A 10,639-nucleotide genomic window follows, 5' to 3' on the forward strand; every position below is an offset into this window, starting at 1 on the left:
AGTACAGGCAGTCGACTGCTGAGAGCATACAGTTCAGAACAAGTCGTGCATCAAAGGTTAAGGAAGTCACAGTGAAGGCAGCAGAAATAAAATGTATATTCACTGTATAGCATAAAAATATAATATAAAACCATGGGAGAAAACTAAAACGGCCTAGCTGTTTCAGCTACCTAATTTCATTCATGTTATGATAATTATGTACATGTACATGAAGCTGCTCTCGCTCAAACAGTAGCACCGTCAACATATTAAATTTATAAAGGTCAATTCCGGAAAAATGTAGTTTGTGCGAGATATTCTTTTACTTACACTTATTGCGTTAATGATTTTTTTTAGAAATGATAATGCATCGGTAACATTTATCCAAAATTGTTAAGAAATATTTCATCAAGCCTAATCTTTTCAAAAATTTATTGAATGAAAACAAACAAACTAATGTTTTGTCCGAGTGACCGGAAGCGAGTGATTCGCACATGCCACTTCCTGTTGCATGCATCCATAGCCAGGCAAAATTGAAAAAATGGAAAGTAAACGCCTTGAAATATCTGAACCTGAGGTAAGTAATATTTAAGACAAATAGATTTGTACACAATTATCATGTTCCTAACCAAATATTATTTGTAATGCGTAAATTCGGGTACGGAAATATGTTACGATTGGGGGGGGGGGGGGGTGTAAACTTTTAAAGAATCACTATATAAAGATTTATAATAATGGATGTTTGCTCTGTAACTTTCCAACTCCAAGTGAAGCTTTCAAATGATCACTAAATGCCCATTCTGTTATTGGTAAATGTTGTGCTTAGTTATAAATCATGAAGGAATTAAAGATCATGGATACACTTTATTTTAAATTAGTTTACAAACAGAACTTGGTAAATTATTTACTACACTGCTAGCTACTATTTCAGGTACAGAAGGCAGTTGCAGGCCTACTGAAGCTGTCCAAAGTTTCCGATAAGAAATCGGACATACTTCAAGACAGGCAAAAGATTCAATTAGTAATTATCATGAAGAAAATCCCAAACCTGCCAGAACTGACCATCAAAATGTAAGATGTAACATTATTTCAGTTGAAAATAAGAATCTTTTGTATAGCCTACTTAGGTCTTGGGAAGTATGAAGTTTACTTTTGCTCACTTTATTTATTCAAAGCATTTTATAGCTCAATTGGTATGTTGAATATTTTGTATAATATTTTATCAAATTAATCAATATGACAATCAAGAAATTAAAATTTTACAGGAATCTACCACATGGCCTTTTCACACCTGACACTGACGTTTGTCTGTTTGTTAAAGACATTGACAAAACGAGTCGTGAGTTTGAATTAACAGAGGACCATTTTAGAGACCTGCTGATGGACAAAGGAGTAAACTGTGTCAGAAAGGTAAGTGTGTAGGTGATCAGAGATTCCTCAGAATCTTACCCCCTGTTTTTCTGTGTTGACAGACACATGGATGGAGTCCCCTGTATGTGTCAATATCTATTGCAGGAGGAAGGGTTGGTCATTTCTTCTTGCCAGGTCAAGGATTTCTGATCTGCTCCACTGCATGTTTATATGAAGTGGAGCGTATCAGAAACCCTTGACTCAGGAAGATGGAGTTATGAGTAAACTTGTATTAGCATGATTAGTGCATATAGAGAAAGTGATGATAATGTCCTTTTTTTATACATAGGATTGTACAATAATTTCGTAAACTATAGTTTTGCATTGTGATTCTGTGGGCAGTGATTGGGAAGGCCAAAATGGCCTATGGGACTATGGCCCCTCGGTTCAAGTTTTCAATGGGCCATTTTCATATTTAATGGGCCATCAACATATTTTGAATGACCATTTTCAATGAATAGCAAATGTGCATTGGAACATTATTGTTTTAATTGAAACTCTGAACCATAACCACAATCTTTTCCACTGCTCTTGAAAATGTTTCTATTTTGTTTCAATGTCCCCTTCTCAACAGTATCATTGCTTTTACCAGCATTGGTATTTGAAGACGGTCTCTTGTTGTTGGGGGTTTTTTTTCATTGTTTTTTTCCCACTTTCTGTCATTTCTATATCTGTCCTTGGACTTCCGAAACTTATAAGCTAAAGTATAAGCATGAGAAGACGTGATGAGATGTGATGTAAGAGGAAATAGTTTATTGGTTATCTAGTTTGATTTGTATTGCTTCAACCAATGAGATTTGGTGTATCAGAATACATAGGAATTAAAAATGAAAGTACAAAAATAAGTAAGTCGTACCCAATTCATTCTAGAGAAAAAAAACGTAAGTTACAATCGATAATGAATGCGCACTTTGGCGCATGGATTAGATAATTTAATGCGCCAATTTCACCTGAATGGGACTATGGCGCAGGGCGCATGGTCTTCCCAATCACTGTGTGGGTGATATATATTTATAGACAGATTTAATGCACAGAAATGGATAGATAATTTAAGTGACTCTTGTTAATTATTCCATTAAAAATCAAATGATACATTAAAACACCTTTTGATTGTATCTTGTTAACGTCTCTTTTGAGAATTTTTCATTCATATGGAGACGTCACCAAGACCGGTGAAGGGCTTCAAATTTTAGGCCTTTGCTCGATGCTTACGTCCATTGAGCAGTGAGGTTTCATTAGCATGCCACACCTTCTGTGACATGGGACATTTGTTTTTTAGGTCATCTCCGAGGACCTGTGACATTCACACCTGATGCCGAGCATTAAACACCTTTTGAAGTACTTGTTTTTGCATTTGGTTCTACTACAATACTGAGAATTATTTCAGTGACTGCAATACTGAGAATTACTACTACAATTACTGAGAATTACTACTTACTGAGAATTACTGGTGTTCAGTCTTGTACATTTTGAATTGACTTGATGTACTTATTTGATAGTTTTAATAGCCTGGGGCCAGTTGCACAAAATTTAGTTAAGTTTAACTGAAAGTTAACATATAATAGTTCAAGTTAATGGCAAGTTAATTGTCAGTTAAAGTTAACTAACCTTTATGCAAGTGGGTCCTGGTGTTAAGTTTTGAAAGATTTTAGAAATTAAAACAAGTTTTTTATCATTGTAATAGTCAGACAACAACATCCATTGAAGTTCTGAAAACAATTCAGAAGTCTTTTGTATTTAAGATCATGCATATTTCCTCATATGCATGATATAGTGCTTGAATGGATGAAAAAACACAACAGAAACTTAGAAGAGTTTTGTCCCTTTAATAACACTTATCACCTTGTACAGAGAAAATGATTGCATTTGAGGAAGATGACTATGTGTATATCCTGTTATAAAACAAGGAATGGAATGGTTTCTCTATGTATCATCATTTGGACATTGTGCACCATATCTTCATTACGTAAAAGGCTGTACACTGATCCGCTAATGGCCACTGACTTCAGCTGTAGACTGACAAGTCAAATTGCGTTCAGATCTAATGTTTATTTTCTCCAATAAAAGCCAAGATTTTAGGTACTCTGAGACTGTTCTTGGATTTAAGATGACAATTGTCTGAAAATTAGCATTTTTTAAAAGATTTTTCATGGAATTTGTTTTTTGGAAAATTCATCACTTTTGATTTTTTTTTTTTCCATTGAAATTGCTGAATATCAGATTAATCTAAGAATGTATTCAAGACCAGAAAACAGGTTCAAATTTTGTCAGTCATAAAACTGCTTCTTTGTATGACATCAACAAAAAATTCAATGAACCTTTTACAAGATTAGAAAATTTTTGCCATGCTATCATCAATGTACAATGGAAGTTTTAGTTGCATGTGGACCATGAAATTTATGGATGTATATCTATAATCAGTCTCTGAAGGAAAGTTATTATGTCTTACCCATCTCAGAAAGGGGGCATATTCTTTTAGTGTAAAGTCTTCTTCATACAATTTAAGTTTGTCTGGGTCATAACTTTTTTGTCTTTTGACATAGGCAGGCCTTTGATATTTGGTATGTAGGTATACCATGATAAGACAGTGTGGTGCATATCATTTTCCATGAAATATATTGATGTATATAAAGGATATCTATAATCTGTTCATATCTCTGAACGAAAGTTATTTTTCTCTCTGTTTAGGTTATACCAGTGAAAGCGTTGAAGTTGGAATACAAACCGTACGAAGCCAAGCGTAACCTGTCCAACGAGTTTGACATATTTTTAGCAGATGAGCGCATCGCGAGACTATTACCATCTCTTCTTGGAAAGAATTTTTATGGGCGAAAAAGGTAACATGTTTAAGCAATGACTGTCACTGATGACTCAGATGGCATAGTAAATTGTAGTTAGATGGGAATGTGTACAGGCAAATGTGCCTCACGTCAAATTCACAGGAAATTCACATGGATTTCTGTTCACTTGAAATTCATTTGAATATTCTAACGTAAATTTCATATGCATCACTTCATATGAGATTTACGTGAAATTCACTTGAGGAATTACAATTATAAATATGATGACATGTGTTATAACTTATGTGCTGAACAGGAGCACATCTAAATGCCTTCTTCATGACAGCATTCACTTTATGGTGTCTGGAATTTAATGATACATTAAATAAATGTATTTATTACTACGGTAGCTTGATCTGAAGAGTCGGGTCACGGTGAGTTGACAGACGCGCACCATCAGATCACATGAGGCGCGAAGCATCGAGTTTGATCTGATGATCCGCACCTGTCAACTCGACATGTTCCAACTCTTCAGATCAAGTTACCGTAGTAATGATAAATCTATTATATACCCATTTATGTACTTTCAAAACCACATTTATAAAATATCAAATGTAATGCAAATTATCAAAAACACAGACATACACTAAAATTATGTTTGGTGTATGCAGTTTTGTTTGTGACGCAGTAAATATTTTCCACAAAATAAAAGTTGTGCTGATGCACTGTGATGTCATCAGTTTCAGAGGATAATGATACGGAATCAGAAAACCACAGTGTGGTGATCCGGAAAATCGGATCACACTCTGTGAAATCAACAGTATCAAAAAACGAAACATTGATGGGTATATAATAAATGTGTACAGGTAACTCTCAATATCTCGAAGTTCAAGGGACCTTGATAAAACTTCGAGAAATTGAGAGATCGAAAAGTCGGAAATTGAAGGTCTGTCGGTATGGTTAAGATTTTACAGTAACCGGAAATGTATACCAACAAGATCATATGATATATCGTTTTGACATGTTTTCCTTCATATTTGTCAGGTACTTTGATATGAAAATAAAAAACCTTATTTTGCATTAATAAAAACATTTCAAAGTTTATGTATTTATTTGTTCTTTAATCATGCTTAGATAGGCATACATAACCATGTTCCGATGACGCTTTACTATCGCAAACTAAACAGAGCACAATGTTATATCGCTTTACCCAAAACAAAAATTCTAACGAATTAGTAAAACGATGTTTTAGAGTAACTTTACACAAAGAACAAACTCGAGAAATTTAACAATCTGTAGATCTCTAAACTATGTATAAAACTTACTCTCTCATTGTCACCTCAAAACAAATTATAGATTTTATTCATAGTAGGATTATATATAATTTTAATCATCACAATCCGAAACCCCAGTGCTAGGTGTAAACAGACCAATTAGCCAATTATATACTCAAGTGTGTCACCTCCACAAAGAAGCACCAGTGATGTTTCAACTATGTAAACACCTAATTACACCTCCAGCATTCAACAAAATCCAGGTAAGGCCCAAGCTGAAATTATTACACGCTTGGGTAAAGGTTGGTATACGCTACCACCACTTCGAGAGATCGAGAGTGAAAAACAATGAAATGTGTTTTCGGAACCCAAATTCACTTTGAGAGATCGACAACTTTGAGAGATCGAACGTTCGAGAGATCGATAGTAAATTTGCTTTGTTGTATAGAGAAAAAAATCAGGACCATGATTTCACTTCGAGAGACCGAGAACTTCGAGAGATCGAAGTTCGAGCCATCGAGAGTCACCTGTGTACTTAAACTTCTGAAATAACAATTATACAGTATCGATAATAGTAAAGAAGAATGTTCTAAATTTGCAGCAAGTTTGGGGTTTCTCTAAGTGTAGGGTTTCTTAACAGGATGAATGTAATATGTTGCATGTAAATTATATGCCAAATTTAGTTTATTTCCCATTTCCTTTTGATGAACTTGTCAAAGATCCTTTCTAAAACTATTGAATAAGAGGTCAGTAATTGGGCACAAACACATGCATCTAATGTTATCTATGTTTTAATCATTTTCATTTTAGAAATCCCATTCAAGTGAATTTAGAGGTTAAAAATTTGAAAGAAGAAATTTCAAAGGCAGTCAACAATACCAGATGTGTCCTAAAGAACAAAGGATCTTCAAGGTGTGTGGATAAGTATTTTCATTGTTAGTGTAAACAAGCTCGTGCTTTATTAATCTACATATTTAGTTTCCTTCTGCATGTGAATTGATTTTATTCGCTATGTTTTTGTATGTTAGCATGGTGACAATTGGTCATTCAGAACAGACGAAGGACCAGATTGTGGAAAACATCCTCAAGGCTGTTGATCAACTGGCACAGAAATTCCCCGGTGGACCAGACAACATCCGAAGTCTTCATATTAAAACTGAAAGCTCTATGTCCATTCCTTTCTACATGACAGTTGGTAATTACAAGCTTTAAAGTACCCTGATTTTCGGTAAAAGGGATGCTTTTTTTTCTGATTTGTTAAGGGGCCAATTCATGATTTTCCCCAAAATCTCTTTTTTCACTTATAATGATCAAAATCAACTGTCTAATGTGTTTTAAAAGATTTCACATAAAAATTAAAGTTATATATTATCACAGAAGCTCATTTTAGAGAGTTTATTGTTTGTTTTGTAAACAGAGATTGTGGTATGTTATTGTTTACGAAATTTTCAAAATAAATGGAAATCGATCTAGATTTATTACATTTTTCACATTTCAAGCATTTTGGGGGTAAATGTGTTGTCTAAAAGTTAAAATTTGTGACTATACAAAATCAAGATGCTGTATATAACGAATTTGATACTTCACTTCTTTGTCTACATAAAAAGACTCAAGTCTTTGTTTACATATTTAAACACAGATTTAAGTCTAAAAAGTATTGCTTTTATTTTTGCATCCAGAAGGTAAAACTTTTGGCTGTCAACATTAAACGAGTTATTTTTTTCAATGTTTACCATCAAAAATGAAAAATATTTTTATAAAAAATCGTGAACCAGTCCCTTTAAGGTATTCAATGTATAATGACCATATTTCATATCTAATAAATGGATGGTGGAATATTTGTAATCATGGTATCATTTTGAAGGGTTCATCAAATAAAAATAATCCACCATAGGAATTTTCAAAATTTTGTTTACTGCTTGATTTATTTCACCTAGAATTTAACATTGAAGTATATGGGAAAAGCATGTTTTATTATAATATTTTAAAAACAAACTATATTTTCATACTAATCTCTTGGTAGAAAGTTGCATACACTTCTTTTTATGAAAATATGAAATAAAATTAATCATTGACCACAGATTTTTAGAAAATTAGATTTTTCTTATTTTTATAAAGGGCAGAGAACTCTTCCAAAAAGTCTTAAATGCAAAAGGTCAGCTTCTAATCGTTTACCAGTAATGTGAATTTCATCTGCTTTGCTTTCATCATTATTTAACAATAAACTTTTATGTTGATCTAAATCCTTCAAAATTGTTCATTATCCTTTCATTATATTTGGAATACCTTAATTTGCTAGCCTTACCCATTATACTGAATCGTTCCATCCAAGGCCTAAGAATAAAGCAAGGGCAAAGAAAGATAACTCTGATATAAAACGCGTTTTTAGGAATGAGCAGGTTCTAAATCTTGGACTGGTACACACTTCATTATTTTAGATATTTCATATGAATAAATGAGATAATTAATGTATATGTTACATACAATTTTTTATTTAAAACAGATGAAACACAACAAACTATATAATTACTTTCAATCAATTTTACTGGGCTAATGCTGAAAATTAGCAGATGGATGTAAAGTCATACATGATAAACAATAAAGCAAATCTGAATGTACAATGCTTCAAGTTGAATTGGCAAGTAGAAATTTCATTTACCATATCTTCATAATGAATGGTCAGTATCAATGCTTTCTGAAACATCTGCTAGATTTATACCAACTTGCACTTGCGACAATATCCATGCCCTATTGACCTCATCATAGCACTAGAAATAGCTGGGAAAGTCTTCACCCCATTTGCCGAATCCACCAATTTAAGGATTTTTCTCAGAAAATGTCTTAAAATTACCTTTTTGCCTTCTACTCCACCTTGACTTTATTTCTGAATAATACCAGTACTTATTTTTTTGTATTTTGAAATCACCTGAGTACACTCGGGCCACCTATTACAACCCAGGACTGTGTGTTGATAGGGAATAACTCTCTCCTCATTTCTTATTCGTAACCATTGATGCTTTTTTAACAGTCGCAAACTGAGTTTTACCGGCAACACATTAGCAGAACAGGTAAAATGGATGTTCGTGATCATTAAATCAGCATTAACAGTCACCAATAACAAATGAGAAGATAATCATTCCCATTTTAGTGCAATTTATGCATTTTGTTTGATGCAGGCTGTCCATCAGCCCTAAAGTTCCTAAAAAATCATAATTTGTTTTTAGTTTTTCTAAAATTTCTTTAAAAATGTTAAATGGGAAGTCCTAAAAAAAAAAAAAAAAAAAAAACCCTAATTTTCTCTGTCAGTTCCTTTTTTTTAAAAATATATTTCTATTCTAGCAATTTTGAATAATGCAATCAAACTGAATTTGACCTGTGAATCCATGTGTCACACTGTTCATTGGTTGTGACTTTGTGACAAAGATATGACTATTAAGGTTATAACCAATAATAGCTGCATGGAGAGTATTTTTTGTGAGTTTCTTTATTGTCAAAATTGCAAAAGTAAGACCATTTAAATGTCTGATACTGTCCTAATTTAGTTATGAAATTCCTAAGTTTTGCCCTAAATTTTCGTGATTTTAGTCCTAAAATTGGCCGATATTTTTTTGGTCAGAGTTGATATTTAGTTCTTGTTTTGTTGAGTTTGCTTCTTGCTTCTTTATGATATGAAATACGACACGTAATGATGTTATGTTTTTGCGTATTCATCATTTTCAACTTCTACTTGAATCCTACTGGACCAATTTTGTGAAAATTGATGCATAGCACCTAGAGTGTAATCACCACAAAACTAGTGTATTGTCCCTGGTCCCCAAATGAATGGAGAGAAAACCTTAACTTAAAAGTGTTTTTCATGTCTCCTATTTGGGAATGGGTACTGGACCCTTCTGATTGGAAATGTTATGACGTTGGACCAAAAATTGGGAAATTTGTATTGTGAGTTGAATGTTATACATTGTAGATACTAATTTCATGATCAAGATTATTAATGAAAAATGTTACTTCACCATCATCACACATAACATTTCTAATTTAGGCTTTTCATTGTGCGGTACTCAGATAAACATTAAGGCCAAGGGCCTTTTATATATATATATATATAGATAGATAGATAGATAGATAGATAATAGTTACTTTTCGCAATGATCGGTAAAAGTATAGGTAAAAAAATAAAAATGAAACACGAAGATTTGAAATGAAAGCGCTAAAGCTTTACTAAACGTCTTCGTGTTTCATTTTTATTTTTTACCTATATATATATATATTTATTATAGAAATTAAGTGAGATATGCATGAATTCCTTTGAATACCACTTCAATGTTTAAATAAGTTACTTTATTTTCCTGTAACAGGAGAGTAGGAATAACGAAAATGCTTTGCTTTTTCATAGATGCTGGAGACTCTGTTGTGTTCCCTGAGAGGCAGAAAAAGAAAAATACATCTATCACAGAAGAAATCACCACAGTAATGAATGCTAAGGTCAGGGTCACAGCAGATGGTCAGGTCAAGATCGTGAAGAGTGGTGTTCAGAAAAATAAGAGGAGGAAGAGGAAATCTTCAGGAAATAAAGATACAAAAAGTGGGGCAAAGAAAGACGGTACTGCTGATGGTGAGGAAGTGAAAATCAAAGTGGAGTACGATTCCCAAGAAGAAGAACCGATTGTGAAGAAAGCCAAGACACCGAAAAAGGAGATGGTTGTCACTCCAGGTGGGAGCAAATCACAGAAAAAAACTCCCAAATCTGGAATTCGGAGAGGTATTGATTCAGTCAAAAGAGAGACTGATACTCCTAAAATTAGTCAAGCTCCTAATGAAAATGTTCAGACAATGCAGACACCAGCAAGTGTAATGAAATCAAAATCAAAAACACCCAAATCTCTGAAAATGGACAAAACCCCAAAAAGTGTAAACAAGGAGAAGAGGTTGCAGGGTAAAACCCCCAAAAGTGCTACTATGGAAAAAGCCGCCAAGAAGCTGAAGGAGATAACTCCCCCTAAAGTGAAACGGCTGCAGTCCAACGTCAAAGTACTGACCCCAGATACCCCGGCAAGGAAACAGAAGAAAAACTGAACAGCTCTCCAAAAACTGTCATTGTTTCAGTAAAATCCCTTTCATTATCTCATTTTTGTTTTGTATGGCACACAGCCAATGGTTTCCAGATTTCATTTCTACAGTGAATGAGGGCGCTGGAAC

General features: G+C 33.6%; 1 protein-coding gene across 1 annotated transcript; it reads left to right on the top strand.

Moving 5' to 3' along the window:
* Positions 1-323: 323 nt before the first annotated feature.
* On the top strand, positions 324-10,563 carry LOC125671740 (ribosomal L1 domain-containing protein 1-like). Its single transcript, XM_048907615.2, has 7 exons — positions 324-556; positions 911-1,050; positions 1,245-1,389; positions 4,078-4,226; positions 6,254-6,355; positions 6,472-6,638; positions 9,837-10,563. Exons 1-7 carry the CDS (start codon positions 521-523, stop codon positions 10,514-10,516), a joined length of 1,419 nt encoding a protein of 472 aa, XP_048763572.2. The 5' UTR covers positions 324-520; the 3' UTR covers positions 10,517-10,563.
* The last annotated feature ends 76 nt before the right edge of the window (positions 10,564-10,639 follow it).

This window comes from Ostrea edulis, chromosome 4, assembly GCF_947568905.1.
Source record: "Ostrea edulis chromosome 4, xbOstEdul1.1, whole genome shotgun sequence".
NCBI classification, from domain to species: Eukaryota; Metazoa; Mollusca; class Bivalvia; order Ostreida; family Ostreidae; genus Ostrea; species Ostrea edulis.